Source organism: Pelophylax lessonae (genome assembly GCF_965119305.1).
Source record: "Pelophylax lessonae genome assembly, chromosome: 10".
Taxonomy (NCBI): Eukaryota; Metazoa; Chordata; class Amphibia; order Anura; family Ranidae; genus Pelophylax; species Pelophylax lessonae.
Genome location: NC_138777.1, coordinates 92,016,018 through 92,032,089, shown reverse-complemented (window position 1 = coordinate 92,032,089; position 16,072 = coordinate 92,016,018). Strand labels below are relative to the sequence as shown.

General features: G+C 41.6%; 1 protein-coding gene across 1 annotated transcript in view; it reads left to right on the top strand.

The window, feature by feature from the left end:
• Positions 1–16,072, top strand: part of NAALADL1 (N-acetylated alpha-linked acidic dipeptidase like 1) — a gene marked incomplete at its 5' end in the record, with an annotated part of 93,347 nt that overhangs the window by 20,875 nt on the left and 56,400 nt on the right. Inside the window, 2 exons of the mRNA XM_082270601.1 lie at positions 5,058–5,179; positions 9,721–9,840. Coding sequence (XP_082126727.1) covers positions 5,058–5,179; positions 9,721–9,840 — 242 coding nt within the window. The remainder of the gene's footprint in view (positions 1–5,057; positions 5,180–9,720; positions 9,841–16,072) is intronic.

Here is a 16,072-nt window from a genome sequence, read left to right as displayed (position 1 = left end):
ATGTAGAAGGAGTTTAGTACAGTGTGCACCATGTAGAAGGAGTTTAGTACAATGTACACAATGTAGAAGGAGTTTAGTACAGTGTACACCATGTAGAAGGAGTTTAGTACAGTGTGCACCATGTAGAAGGAGTTTAGTACAGTGTACACCAGGGGTCCTCAAACTTTTTAAAGAGGGGGCCACTTCTTGGTCCCTCAGACACTGTTGGGGGCCGGACTATAGTTTTAAAAAAAATATGAACGAATTCAATGCAGAGAGACCAGCGTGCCGTGCCCCCCTTCAATGCAGAGAGACCAGCGTGCCCCCTTTCAATGCAGAGAGACCAGTGTGCCCCCTTTAATGCAGAGAGACCAGCGTGCCCCCTTTCAATGCAGGGAGACCAGCGTGCCGTTCCCCCTTTAATGCCGAGAGACCAGCGCGCCCCCTTTCAATGCAGAGAAACCAGCGTGCCCCCTTCAATGCAGAGAGACCAGCGTGCCCCCTTTCAATGCAGAGAGACCAGCGTGCCCCCTTTCAATGCAGAGAGACCAGCGTGCCCCCTTTCAATGCAGAGAGACCAGTGTGCCCCCTTTCAATGCAGAGTGACCAGCGTGCACCCTTTCAATGCAGAGAGACCAGCGTGCCCCCTTTCAATGCAGAGAGACCAGCGTGCCCCCTTTCAATGCAAAGAGACCAGCATGCCGTGCCCCCTTTCAATGCCAAGAGACGAGCGTGCCCCCTTTCAATGCAGAGAGACCAGCGTGCCCCCTTTCAATGCAGAGGGACCAGCGTGCCCCCTTTCAATGCAGAGTGACCAGCGTGCCCCTTTCAATGCAGAGAGACCAGCCTGCCCCCTTTCAATGCAGAGTAACCAGCGTGCCGTGCCCCCTTTCAATGCAGAGAGACCAGCGTGCTGTGCCCCCTTTCAATGCAGAGAGACCAGCGTGCCTCCTTTCAATGCAGAGTGACCAGCGTGCCCCCTTTCAATGCAGAGTGACCAGCGCGCCCCCATTCAATGCAGAGAGACCAGCGTGCCCCCTTTCAATGCAGAGAAACCAGCGTGCCCCCTTCAATGCAGAGAGACCAGCGTGCCCCCTTTCAATGCAGAGAGACCAGCGTGCCCCCTTTCAATGCAGAGAGACCAGCGTGCCCCCTTTCAATGCAGAGAGACCAGTGTGCCCCCTTTCAATGCAGAGTGACCAGCGTGCCCCCTTTCAATGCAGAGAGACCAGCGTGCCCCCTTTCAATGCAGAGAGACCAGCGTGCCCCCTTTCAATGCAAAGAGACCAGCATGCCGTGCCCCCTTTCAATGCCAAGAGACGAGCGTGCCCCCTTTCAATGCAGAGAGACCAGCGTGCCCCCTTTCAATGCAGAGGGATCAGCGTGCCCCCTTTCAATGCAGAGTGACCAGCGTGCCCCTTTCAATGCAGAGAGACCAGCCTGCCCCCTTTCAATGCAGAGTAACCAGCGTACCGTGCCCCCTTTCAACGCAGAGAGACCAGCGTGCTGTGCCCCCTTTCAATGCAGAGAGACCAGCGTGCCTCCTTTCAATGCAGAGTGACCAGCGTGCCCCCTTTTAATGCAGAGTGACCAGCGCGCCCCCATTCAATGCAGAGAGACCAGCGTGCCCCCATTCAATGCAGAGAGACCAGCGTGCCCCCATTCAATGCAGAGAGACCAGCGTGCCATGCCCCCTTCAATGCAGAGAGACCAGCGTGTTGTGCCCCCTTCAATGCAGAGAGACCAGTCACTGCACTTACCTGCAACGGCGGCGGCTTCTCCTCAGTTCCCCGCGTCTCCTCGAGTCCTCCCACCTCCTCCTCGGCCAATGGCATGGGTTCGCCTTTCGGCCAATCAGGAAGCGGGTCTCGGACACGCTTCTTTATTGGCCAGGAGGAGGATCTGTGTGACAATAGCGAATTTTGATTCACTATTGTCACACAAATTGGTGCGCTAGGGCGCAGTGCTCTGCACCCCGGGTCCACCCTCTTCTGAAGCTTATTAGAGCCTCTGGCTCTAATTAGGTGATTCAGGAAAAAAAAAACAACATGAATGATACATCCCGGCCGGCGGGCCGGGTTCAGGACCCTGGCAAGCCGCATGCAATTCTGATTGTCTGATAGTGGAATCAAAGCAGAAAATAAGAGCCTCATAATGAAAGAATTAAAGTATGTGTAAAGCTGACATTTTTTTTTTTTTGCTAGCTATGTCTCATTGAAGAGATTCCTCTTCACTTCAGGTCTTGTAGACATAACAGTTAGTGTAAAGCAGGCATCACTAAATGGCAGACTGCAGTTCGGACCTGGACCGAATAACAGTCCTACCTGGACAGCAGCTCCACCATCCAGCAGCCCGGATGTCCTCTCCCGGGTGATAACCTCCCCCCCTCCCCCACTGCCTCAGCTTTCCTCCCTACAGCAGCTGGCAGGCAGAAGACATGGCGCACCCGAACAGAAGGTGGGACCCCCCAAGCTCACAAGCCAGTGACTTGCTGGTAGGACACAGGGTCCCAGCAACCAATCACCTGCCCACCAACAGGAAAAGCTGGACAGTCACAGCCCCCCCCCCCGTCCAGACAAGGCACGCCCCATGCCCACCAACCGCTGTGCAAGGTAGGATTGGAAATGTTGGAGAGAGGCTATGATTGGAAGGGGGAAATGGGATGTTGAGGAGGGGGGCTTTCAAGTTAAGGGGACTGGGGGATGTAAAAAAAGGGGGCTGTATAAGGAACTGGGAAAAAAAGGGGGCCACGAAGGGGACTGGTATACAAGAAAGGAGGGGGGAAGGGGACTAGGGTGCAAGGAAAGGGGGGCTGTGAAGGGGACTGGGGTGCAAGGAAAGCGGGGGGCTGTAAAGGGGACTGGGGTGCAAGGAAAGAGGGCTGTGAAGAGGATTGGAATGCAAGAAAGGGGGGCTGTGAGGGGGACTGGGTTGCATGAAAGGGGGGCTGTGAAGGGGATTGGGGTACAAGGAAGGGGGCTGTGAAGGGAACTGGGGTGCAAAACAATTAGGGGCTGTGAAAGGGATTCGGATACAAGAAAGGGGATACTGTGAAGGGGACTTGGATGCAAGAAAAGGATGGCGGAGCTGTGAAGGGAACTGGAGTGCAAGAAAGGGGGGGCTGTGAAGGTGGCTGGGGTTATTCTGACTCCAACTGTTATAATAGTGACTTACAGTATCTCACAAAAGTGAGTACACCCCTCACATTTTTGTAAATATTTTATTATATCTTTTCATTTGACAACACTGAAGAAATGACACTTTGCTACAATGTAAAGTAGTGAGTGTACAGCTTGTATAACAGTGTAAATTTGCTGTCCCCTCAAAATAACTCAACACACCGCCATTATTGTCTACATCGCTGGCAACAAAAGTCAATACACCCCTAAGTGAAAATGTCCAAATTGGGCCCAATTAGCCATTTTCCCTCCCCAGTGTCATGTGACTCATTTAGTATTACAAGGTCTCAGGTGTGAATGGGGAGCAGGTGTGTTAAATTTGGTGTTATCGCTCTCACTCTCTCATACTGGTCACTGGAAGTTCAACATGGCACCTCATGGCAAAGAACTCTCTGAGGATCTGAAAAAAAAATTTTCCTCTACATAAAGATGGCCTAGGGTCTATGGCCTATTGAGTGCATACTGTTCTGTACATGAATATACTTTTAAGCCAACATTTTTGTTTTAAAAATCCTTTTATTTATTTTTTTGGTCTTATGTAATATTCTAGTTTTCAGAGATACTGAATTTGTTTTTTTTTTAAAAGCTGTAAAGCAATAATCATCAAAATTAAAAGAAAGAAATGCTTGAAATATATCACTCTGTGTGTAATAATTCTATATAATATATGAGTTTAACTTTTTGAATTGAAATACTGAAATAAATACTTTTTTTTGATGATATTCTAAATTTTTGAGATACACCTGTAGATATGCAGTTATGCTCTTGATTGGGTGCACACATAAATGTAGGCATTGTTCATACAAACCATATTCTCTCTTTTATCACTCTAGTAAAGTATGGGATTATCAAAAATAATCCTACCTTAAGACACATTTGAACATTACTAGTGTGGGGGATGGAAGATCTAAGAATGCAAAGTGAGAGATCTCCCATGGTCAGACTACAGTGGTCTACAGCAGCCCTCAAAAATTCCACTCGCCTGCTCGCATTTTGCGAGTGGAATGATGAGGATGGAGAGTAAGGGCTGTGCTGTAAGAAAAAGGTGGACCCGAGGCGCAGAGCAGTGCGCCCTGAGCTCACCCATTGTGTGATAATAGCGAATGAATATTCGCTATTGTCACATGGATCCTCCTCCTAGCCAGTCAGGAAGCGGGTCCGAGATCCGTTTCCTGATTGGCCGAAACGCGAACAATTGCAATTGGCCGAGGAGGAGGAGGGAAATGCGGAGGATTGAGGAGAAGCCACCGCTGCATCAGGTAAGTGCACGCTGGTCTCTGCACGCTGTGGTCACTCTGCATTTAAGGGGGCACGCTGTGGGCACTCTGCATTGAAAGGGGGCACGCTGTGGGCACTCTGCATTGAAAGGGGGCACGCTGTGGGCACTCTGCATTTAAGGGGGCACGCTGTGGTCACTCTGCATTGAAAGGGGGCACACTGTGGGCACTCTGCATTGAAAGGGGGCATGCTGTGGGCACTCTGCATTGAAAGGGGGCACGCTGTGGGCACTCTGAATTTAAGGGGGCACGCTGTGGGCACTCTAAATTTGTTGTTGTTGTTGTTAATATTTTTTTGTTACTTAATTCTGAATAAAACATTTAACAGTGTAATTTTATGAGATATTTTACGAGGGCGTGTTTAGGGGTGGAGCAGGGTAGGGTTTGGGTGGGGCAACAAGTGGCGAGTAACTCTTAAGGCCTGGCTAGTAACTCATGGCTTGAAATTTTGAGCCCTGGTGTACAGGGTATCCTACTACTGTAGGGTCTATTTGTCATATGACCCTGCTAAAATTACAAGTATGGGATAATATTGTCCTAATGCCCATGTGCATCTTTATTTAAGAAATTGTTCCTCCCTAATTTTTACACATATATTCTATGTCACTTCTTTTCTCATCAGTTACAACAAGTAATGAGATCAAGTTTACATCGATTGCAACTGAAGAGCAAGTAGAACCGGACCAAACAGACCCAGCTGTAGTTAAACCATATGCTGCTTATGCTCCTCCTGGAAATCCAAAGGTAAGCTTAGGGCAGGGTTTTAACCATTGTTATAAAAACAACCACAATAAGGAACATTATAGTAATAAATATAGTAATAACATTTTATCAAAGAAGGAAAAAAAAAGCCAATAAACATTTCTTGAAGTATATAACTGTAAAATTATATTGTATAAGGAAGTGAAGGACTGTGGGATTCTTGTACAATTAAATTCCTTAACCTCCCTAGCAGTATTCCCGAGTGTGGCTCGGGGTTAATTTTCAGTACCAAAAGCGGTAACCCAGAGCCACACTCGGGATTACCGCAGAATCAAAATCACTTTCCCTGCGATCCCCCGCCGTCCTCCCGCTGTCCTCTCGCTATGTGCTCAGCAGATGCTGGCACCTGTCTTCCGGTTCCCTTCCCTGCGAGCGTTGCAACGCAGGAGGGTGGAACCAGCGGCAATTTAAAAAAAGGAAAATACACTAAATAACATGATACAAAGTTGTGATCCTAACGGATTACACTGTATCATGCCATTGCACAACAGGATTGCACCTGGTGACTTTTCCAGTGCCCTGCCTGTGCTTTTCCAGCGCTTTGTGCCTGGAAAATTGAGAATGACCATGGCGTCCAAAAAGCGTTCTTTTTGCGCAAAAGCGCTTTTAGACAAACTGGAAAACAGCGGCAGCGAAACTGAGTTACTTGAAGAACTGAGCGATAGCGATTCGTGGGAAAATTCGTCATCAGGTACGGAAAGTGACGACAGCGATGATTCTGATGTCTCTTTCTGGCACATAGCTTGAGGAATTTGGGAAGTATATCAAGTGATTCTTCCGAATTTCCAATGGAGCTTTGAGCCAGAACATCTTTAAATTGTATGAGGAACCCACATAGACATTGGAAAAACTTATATCTGCAAGTTTTATTCTACATAGGGACAGCTACATTTTGACAGCTGCTCCTACTATGCAACACATAGCGATTTCGGGCTGACAATTTGACAGGCGGTAATTGCCACTACTAGCGCTGGGGTAGTGGCGGCAGATGGAGAGGAGATGAATACAGTAATTGTGCTTTAGAAACTTTGTTCACATTTTTTTTTAGGAAATCTCTACTATGTGTAAAATCCTCAAGCAATAATGTTTTAGAAATAGCATAGGTTGGAACTTTGTCCACGTTGTTGGTGAGGTTCCCCCTTGCCACTTGTCTTTGCAACTGTTGTTTCTGGGACAAAAAAAATTACTGAAACCCAAATTTTGACAGTTGTCACAGCAACAAGAGATAAGAGGAAGCCACGTATTGGGGACACCTCTCATGGTGACAAGTAAGAGGGGGAATTTTCCCTCACTTTGGAGAGATTTCCCCTTACTTGTTGGTGTGTCCCTAAAAGAAGAAGTGAGGGTAAATCTTTATAAAAACACAGCTAGAATAAAAATTCCACCATGCTATTCAAAGCTAAAAAAGTGACCCTCTCAGCACGCAACAAATGCAGGTAAAAGCACAGAAAATCGGGTATTTTACATACTTACCTGAAGTGTTTTTCCTTTATATAAATTATTCTGTATAGACATGTGCAGAACCAAAAAATTTGTTTTGTTTCTTTTCGATTCGTTATTTACATAAATTTGTTTGTTAAATTTGTTAAATTCCTTTTGTTCAAATATGAATCGATTCGAATTTGAAGAATTCCAATTTCATTCACGTTCGACTCAAATTCCATTTGAATTCTAGTGGAATTCTAGTTGAATTTGTTGAATTCAAATCAAATTCCAGTTAAATTGCATTTGAATTGAATTCCATTCTAAAATCAAAATATTTCTATTCGAAATTCCAATTTTGCAAAATGGTTATATTTTTATTCCATGCTCTTCTATTGTTTTTTTTCTATTCTGTTTATTTCCTTTCTATTATATTCTATTATTTTCTATTCAAATTTATTCTATTTGAAATGTGAATTTCGGAAAATGGTTATATTGTTATGTTCTTTCTATTTCATTCTATTGTTTTCTTTTTCTATTCTATTCTATTCTATTTTTTTCTATTCTATTTGATGCTATTTTTTTCTTTTTTCTAGGCAATTATTTTCTTTTATTTTCTATTCTAATCTATTATTTTCTAATTTATTCTGTTTGAATTTTTGGAAATGGTTATATTCTTTCTATTCTATTCTATTCTATTGTTCTTTGAATTCTATTCTATTCTTTTATTTTCTATTCTTTTTTATTCTATTCTTTTCTGTTGTATTGAAATTCAAATTTATTCTATTTCAAATTCGAATTTCAGAAGATGGGTATTGTTCTTTCCATTTTATTCTATTCTATTTTTTATTCTATTCTATTTCTTTTTTTGCTAATCTATTTAATTCTGTTTTACTTTATTCTTTTATTTTCTATTCTATCCCTTTATTTTCTATTATATTCTTTTCTATTTTATTATATTCTTTTTTTTTCTATCACTTTATTTTCTATTCTATTTTATTAATAAAAATAGAAGAAGGTGCGCTGATTCAATGATAAAGCTGCTACCAAAAATCCAATAACTTTAGTGGACAGTGTATAAATGTGAAAAGATAAACCAGGATAATTTATTGTATTTAGCGCACCAGACTTATTTTTTCACATTTATACACTGTCCAATCAAGTTATTGGATTTTTGGTAGCAGCTTTATCATTGAATCAGCGCACCTTCTTTTATTTTTATTTCTTATTTACACACGAGGTAGCAACAGATTGATCCAGATGGATATTTTTTAATATAATAGTTCTAGAAAACTAACAAACACCAGGATAATTTATTGTATTTAGCGCACCAGACTTATTTTTTCATATTCTATTTTATTCTCTTCGGAAATTCAAATTCGATTTGAAAACTATTCAAATTTCTTTCGAAGTTTTGTTTTGTTATTTCGGATTAGATTATTAATTTGTTACTATTGTAATTGAGAAATTCGGCTACATCCGAATTTCTGAAAAACCAAAAGTTCGTCTGAATTTCAATTCGGAACGTAACAAACCACACATGTCCAACTCTGTATTCACTTGCAATATTCCTTTCAATTTGCTAGAAAATGTGACTACTCCAGGAAGAGTCAGTTCTCTAGCACAGCCCTGTCCCTCTTCTTGGAGTGTCTACTCTCTGTGCTGGCCCAGCTCTTTCACCCCACACCTCTCCTGACCTCCCTAACAACCTTTGTAGTTTCTAAAGGAGTTTACTGGGGCTGCTGACATCATATCCAAGACAGCGGTGCCCAACAGCAGGTTCAGGCCTATCGGATGTCTACACAAGTGGGGCTTTTACAGGTAAATAGCATGCATAAATATGTTAAATGCGCATATGATTAAATAGGAAGATTTATCTGAAATGATTGGTTGGATGACAAAGTCTCTTTAACCACCTTAGCGGTAATCCCGAGCGTGACTCGGAGTTGATTTTTCATATCTGGAGCGGTAACCCCGAGTCACGCTCGGGGTGGATTGCAGAGAGCGCAGCGGTGTTCTCTTACCTTATCCTGGCGATCCAGCGATGATCTCTCATTGCTGCGACCGCCAGCCGAGAGTCCCGCCGCTCCTCCGTCCCTCCGTCGGTACGATCACTTCCTAGTTCCGTTCCCTGCAGCAGCAATGCTGCATGGGAGCGGAACTAGGGAGGGAAATTCAAAAAAAAAAAAAAACGTTGCACAAAACACAAAACACACTTTATATTATATTATATATATATATATATATATATATATATATATATATATATATATATATATGCATATACATATGCATATATATATATATACACCGGTATATATATATATATATATATATATATGCGTATATATATATATATATATATGCATATATATATATATATATATATATATATATATATATATATATATATATATATATAATATGCACACACACACACATATATATATATATATATATATATATATATATATATATATATATATATATATAAAATTATATTATTGATTCAATTATAATTCATGCGTTATATATTATATATATATATATGTGTGTGTATATATATATATGTATATATATATATATATATATATATATATACACACACACACATATATCTATATATAATATATAATTCATGAATTATAATCTAATCAATAATATAATTTTATTATATATATTATATTTTAAATAATAAAATAATATTATTGATTTGATTATAATTCATACGTTTGTGTTTCAAATTTATCACATCTGGGATGTCTACTAGAGTCTTGTTTTGGTCAGGTTTAAGTCAGTAATTACTAAGAATTATAGGCCTATAATACATAACGCCAAATTTCCATGAAAAGAATTGTACCGCTTTTGGTATGTAATTCCAGACATAATCATACCGCCAGGGAGGTTAAGGATAAATAGCAAAGAGATTGCTCCACTTGTGCCTCAGTCTTTAGCACTTTTGGGCTTTAAGGATCTGATCATGGATACACTCTTTGTTTTGAAGTGTAAAATATTAAACCATTTGAGGTGTGATATGTTTACACTAAACTACTTTGTTGTAGCTGGATACATGAACCCGTGTTTCTCGATGTATTTCACAGGGCAAGCTGGTGTATGCAAACCAAGGTAGATTAAGTGACTTTGAGTATCTCAGCGGATTAATAGAACTAAATGGGACCGTCGCTATTGTGCGCTATGGAGGAGTTGGCAGGTCTGCTAAGGTACGTCTATATTTATTCAATTATTGTAAGTAGTGAATGTGTGTAGAAGTAAAAGTATATAAAATTAAGTAACACTAAACCAGGGATGTCAAACTCAATTTCACTGGGGGCCGCATCCGCATTATGGTTGCCATCAAAGGGCCGGTTATATCTGTAAGATTAGATGTCCAGAGCACCCCACGCCCCCTTATACCCTTACATGAGATGTCAAGACCCCCCCCCAGAGGCAAGGTGGTGATCTGAATGAGGAGTTCTATCCTCCTATTTGCTGCGGACTTCTGAGAAGGGGGGGCAGGCAAGATGAGCCTTTCAGCAGCTGCACAGAGGAGTGCATGATCTGGCAAGTCCTCTCTGCTGCTGATTACAGAGACAAGGGGTTATAAGAAACTGGTTATAAACTGTGATCCTAAAAGCGCTGGTTGTTTATTGTCTCTGCCTTGGTGGACAGATTGTTTTCACCGGCTGGGGTGGTTTTGGATAAGCCATAGCTTTGTGACTATGACATTTTGTGACTCTGACATTTGTGAAAGATATCAAATTAAGTTTAAAAGTTCTATGAAAGAATAATTGTAGAAAACTTAGAAAATCTAGAGCCTATCATTTTTAATTTCTTCTTCTGAAAATGTTAGTTGTCCGGCTGTTATGATGGACCAAAGGCTTTAATGCATTTTGAGTATTTGCATCAGGAGTTTTTGACTTTACTCTGACATTGTTTTCCACAATTCAGAAAGTTTAAAGTTCACTGACAACTATAATTTTAAAAAGGAGATCAGGTACAGCAGCCTCCATTTTTCACTGAGTAACATTTACCTTTTTTTACAGATCTAACTAATTTTTTACCATTTATTCTGAAACACATACTGTATACACCTTTATTCCTGAATGCATTGGGTAGCATAGTTTATTTAATTCCTAAGAAAACACTTTTACTTCTCTAAATTTATTCTGAATATAAATTTACACCTAAACTGCATTTGGATAATTATAGTTTTTATAGTACTATATAAACGTATAAATACATACTAGGGGCCTGATTTACTCACTTCCCACTTTAGTAAAAGAGGCCCTGAGTAGTGTTCAACCGATATCGGTTTTTCGTTGCCGATACCGATATTTTGGCCATTGCATATCGGTTTCAGCCGATATTGGCCGATATTTTTGTACATTTTTTTTTTTTTTATCACTTGACAGGTACTCTTTTGTAGGGATCTATGGGGTCTAAAAGATCCCAAACCCCTCCTATGCACTAAAGAGCATTCAAAACGCCAAGTTTGGCTGTTTTGAATGCTGTCATTTTTTTAAATCTGGCGCCGAGTACCCGGAAGTGATGACATCACTTCCGGGTTTTTACATGGAGGCCCGAACAGAGCAGAATTCGGCTTTGATTGGGTCTTTGGGGTCCGTGCAGGCTGTTTGCCCGGGACTCCCGTCCCACAGGCAAGCCGCGGAAGGCAGCAGGAGGGGGGATGTCCCCTCCTGCTCCTTGTAATGACAGCCGAGCGGCTTCTCAGCTGCATCGGTTGTCATTACAAGACAGCCGACCGTCGGCTATGGACGCCGGTACCGGGGTGATGCCTCTAGCTGCAGGCATCACTCCGGTACAAGCACTTTCCCGAAATATCGGCAATATCGATCACCTTGGTGGCCGATTCCCATACATCGGGCAAAGTGCTTTGCCGATAATCGGGCGACGATCACTAGCCCTGAGTATCTAAATGGCACAGACACGTATGTTACGTACAGTGCAGCTCATGCGTGCTATTGCCTATAGGAAAAATTGCATGCTGTCCGACCCATCCAGTCAGCTTCCAACTGTCATTTCTGTAGTCCAGGTTTAAAAATGTAAAATGGATTTCTACAAGTAACAGGAAATCTTCTTATTAGCACACTTTTCAGCATTCAGCATTATTTGTCCACCAACAGGCCTCTGAGTTTTTACATACTTGTGTACTGCGAACAGCGGCCATTTTACACAATTTGTCAAATACTATGTTAAAATTAGGGCCACATTAAAGCGGAACTAAACCCATTGATTTAGTGATTCCCCTAAACAGTTACATTTAAGGCATGCCGTAAATGATAACTGTCCTAGTTGCTTGTGCCCTTAACTGAACTATTAAACCATCAAATGGCTGGTGTCATAACTGATCACATGAGCAGGATACATCAGAACATTGTGATGTAAGAGCGCCATTGAAGCCAGCCCACACCTTGGTACTGGAGAAAAGAAGGAAGGGGCATTGGTTGTAACAAGACCACAACTAAAACCTAATTTCATGGTATTTACATCTATAATTTTAACCCATAGTTGGTCCTTAATCAGATGAAACGAATCGCTCAACCAAAATCTGCTGGGGAAGCACATTTGTGTCTAGGACTGTTTTTCAGCCTCTGGGATTGCAAATATTTGTATTACTCTTGTTGGTGGCATAGGGGAACTGCACGTACTATTACCTTTATATTACTACTCATGTGGGATAGCGCCACCTCATGACTGGAGGCCAAATTAGTTTCCCAGCCCCCATGTGCAGAAGCATCACACCTTATAATCTGCCAGTGACACCTGTCCCAGCACTGGCTACAGAGTTATTTTGAGGAAATAGCACTGGGCGCTGATTGACCTCCACCAGCTCCTCATGACGCACTCTACTTTTAGTCCTGCCCAGCCTTAAAGGCAAAGAGTAAAGAGTAAAGCCATCACACTTAGTTCGCAAGGGCCTTGCATACATTTGGTTCTAGGTCCTGTCCCTAGGAGGGTTCTGTCCTGCAGTAAACCTTAAGTCAGGGACCCTGCCATCCAGTAGGGATCACCAAGTGCCAGGCTACCTGCCTTATGGGACTTCTGTCACCGGCGACCACCACTTCTCCTAAACTGGCTGATTCTCCTGCTTGACACTTCTCACTCTGTAACCTCAATGGTTAATAATAATACACACTTGGTTCCATAACCTCAAGGGTTAACATAAGTAGGTACTCTTTATTCCCCAATTCTCCAACACACTGTAAGCACACACTCTCCTCCCAAATATTTTAGACCAGCTAAATCACTTAAAAATTAATTTTGTTTACTGAATAAAAGTTAGGTTTACAGTTCTTGGCAATTCCATGACACTACATCCAGTGTAACATCCCAAGCAACCATTACATACTCATTTCCCTTATTGTACATGCTATTGGGGGCTTAGGCTGTTCTATGTTATGTGGTGCTTCCCATACCTTATCATAGCTTAAGTCCATTCCCGCAAAGTGGCCACCATAGTTCAACTCCCGGAACCCATGCTGGGGTCACGCTAAAACAGAGGTGTCCAATCTGCAGCCCAATATAAAATTGTAAACTTACTTACAAATGCTGATTTTTTTGGGTGGAATTGTTTGTAAAAATGCGTTTACACTTTGCAAACACATGCAGCCGAACAAAAATAGGACAGTGTCTCTTTACTGGACTTTAATACGTTTTATCTTCCCAAAGAAAAATCTCCCACTCTTCACAATCATACCTTTTTCAGGTCATCGGTTTTCAGCAGCACCTATATTTGTGAGCAGCTATTTTCAAGGATGAAGCACATGAAGGGCAAAATAAGAACCAAAATATCTAAAAAGCACTTTAAGAACTTATTGAGAATTGCTACTACATTCATCGACCAAGAAACACAGTGTCAAATAACGCACTCGTTTTATTTTGCCCTCTTTTCCTTTTATAGTAAAAAATATTACATAAAAAATTAAGCTTTATTACTCAGGTGCATTATCTACAGTGGGTACGGAAAGTATTCAGACCCCCTTAAATTTTTCACTCTTTGTTATATTGCAGCCATTTGCTAAAATCATTTAAGTTCATTCTTCTTCCTCATGAATGTACACATAGCACCCCATACTGACAGAAAAACACAGAATTGTTGACATTGTTGCAGATTTATTAAAAAAGAAAAACTGAAATATCACATGGTCCTAAGTATTCAGACCCTTTGCTCAGTATTTAGTAGAAGCCCCCTTTTGATCTAATACAGCCAGGAGTCTTTTTGGGAAAGATGCAACAAGTCTTTCACACCTGGATTTGGGGATCCTCTGCCATTCCTCCTTGCAGATCCTCTCCAGTTCTGTCAGGTTGGATGGTAAACGTTGGTGGACAGCCATTTTTAGGTCTCTCCAGAGATGCTCAATTGGGTTTAAGTCAGGGCTCTGGCTGGGCCATTCAAGAACAGTCACGGAGTTGTTGTGAAGCCACTCCTTCGTTATTTTAGCTGTGTGCTTAGGGTCATTGTCTTGTTGGAAGGTAAACCTTCGGCCCAGTCTGAGGTCCAGAGCACTCCGGAGAAGGTTTTTGTCCAGGATATCCCTGTACTTGGCCGCATTCATCTTTCCCTCGATTGCAACCAGTCGTCCTGTCCCTGCAGCTGAAAAACACCCCCATAGCATGATGCCAACAATGTCAACAATTTGTGTTTTTCTGTCAGTATGGGGTGCTATGTGTACATTCATGAGGAAGAAGAATGAACTTGATTTTAGCAAATGGCTGCAATATAACAAAGAGTGAAAAATTTAAGGGGGTCTGAATACTTTCCGTACCCACTGTATATCAGTGATCGTTAACTTGTGATCTACCCGACTTTTTCTGGTCATCAGCTATCCTTGTTGTTAGTATATTTTATATGCGACCCAAGACCATTCCTCTTCTTCCAATGTGGAGGAAGATTTAAAGGGTTGCTCATTCTGTAGGTAAACTAAAAATTAAATGTCTCCTATTTGCTTTCTTTTAGTCTGTTAAAGTGATTGTATTCTATCACCTTTTTAAACAACCCATTTGGTTTAACATTGAAATGGAAAGCAAACATTTGTGTATAGATATAAAAAATAAGAAAAACAGTATAAATACCTTTTTTTCCCTTTTTTAAAAGTGGTTACATTCCTTCTGTTCTAAGCTGCATAAAAGTTGGGGGGAGGAGAAGCAACAGCACACTAATCTTCCCAGTAAAAGGCTGTGCATTTGGGGGGTGGCGTGTCAAGACAAGTCTGATCATTGACAGAGAGCAGTCTGAGTTCCCAGCACAGCTAGGGAACTGACCAGGGTGAGCTCTCCTGCCTAGTGTAGTTAGTTTTTAACCACTTGCCGACCGGCCACTATGTATTTACTGCAGCAGAGTGGCTCTATTGCGAAAACGACATACCTGCACGTTGTTTTGTTCAATAGCCACTAGATGGCGCGATTGCGCCGTGATTGGCTAGCAGGGATGTCAATCAGCCACCAGGCCACCCACAATCACACCCAGGAGAGGCAGAGCGGCAATCTGCCTATGTAAACAAGGCAGATCGCCGTTCTGCAAGGGGACAAGATGGAGATCTTTTTTTTCTGCTAAGCAGGAACCCAGATCTGTGTCTTTCCCCAATCAGGGCAACCCCCCCCGGCAGTTAGTAAGCACTCCCTAGGGACACACTTAACTCTTTTTTGGCCCCTGATGTTAACCCCTTCCCTGCCAGTGTCATTAGTGCAGGGACAGTGCATTTTTTTTAGCACTCATCACTGTACTGGTGTCACTAGTCTCCAAAAAGTGTCAAAAGTGTCAGTTAGATATCCGATTTGCCCGCCGCAATGTTGCAGTCCTACTAAAAATCACGGCTCGTCTCCATTACTAGAAAATAAATAAATAAATAAAAATTCCATAAAAATATTGCATCGTTTGTAGACGCTATAACTTTTGTGCAAAGCAATCAATATACACTCATTGGGATTTTTTTTTTACCAAAAAATTGGCCTAAACTGAACAAAAATTAGATTTTTTAAAAAAATGTTATTGGTTGTGTTTTATAGCAGAAAGTAAACATGATTGTTATTTTTTTTTTTTCTTCAAAATTTATTTTGTTAATAGCGCAAAAAAAAAAATTAAAACCACAGAGGTGATCAAATACCACCAAAAGAAAACTCTATTTGTGGGGAAAAAAAGGACTTAAACTTTATTTGGGTACAATGTTGCCCATTTGCGCAATTGTCAGCGATAGTAATGCAGTGCCGTATCGCAAAAAATGGCCTGGTCATTAAGAGGGTAAAACCTTCCGGTCCAAAAGTGGTTAATAGGAAAGCAGAGTGACTGGCAGGAACACCAGGGACTTTACACAAAGTAGGCAATACAAAGAGAACAGGATACTTTTTAATAAAAATACATGGTACAATAGGCACATATCAGAAATTTGAAATGCTGTGGTAACAAACACTTTAAGTATACCATTGTGTATACCA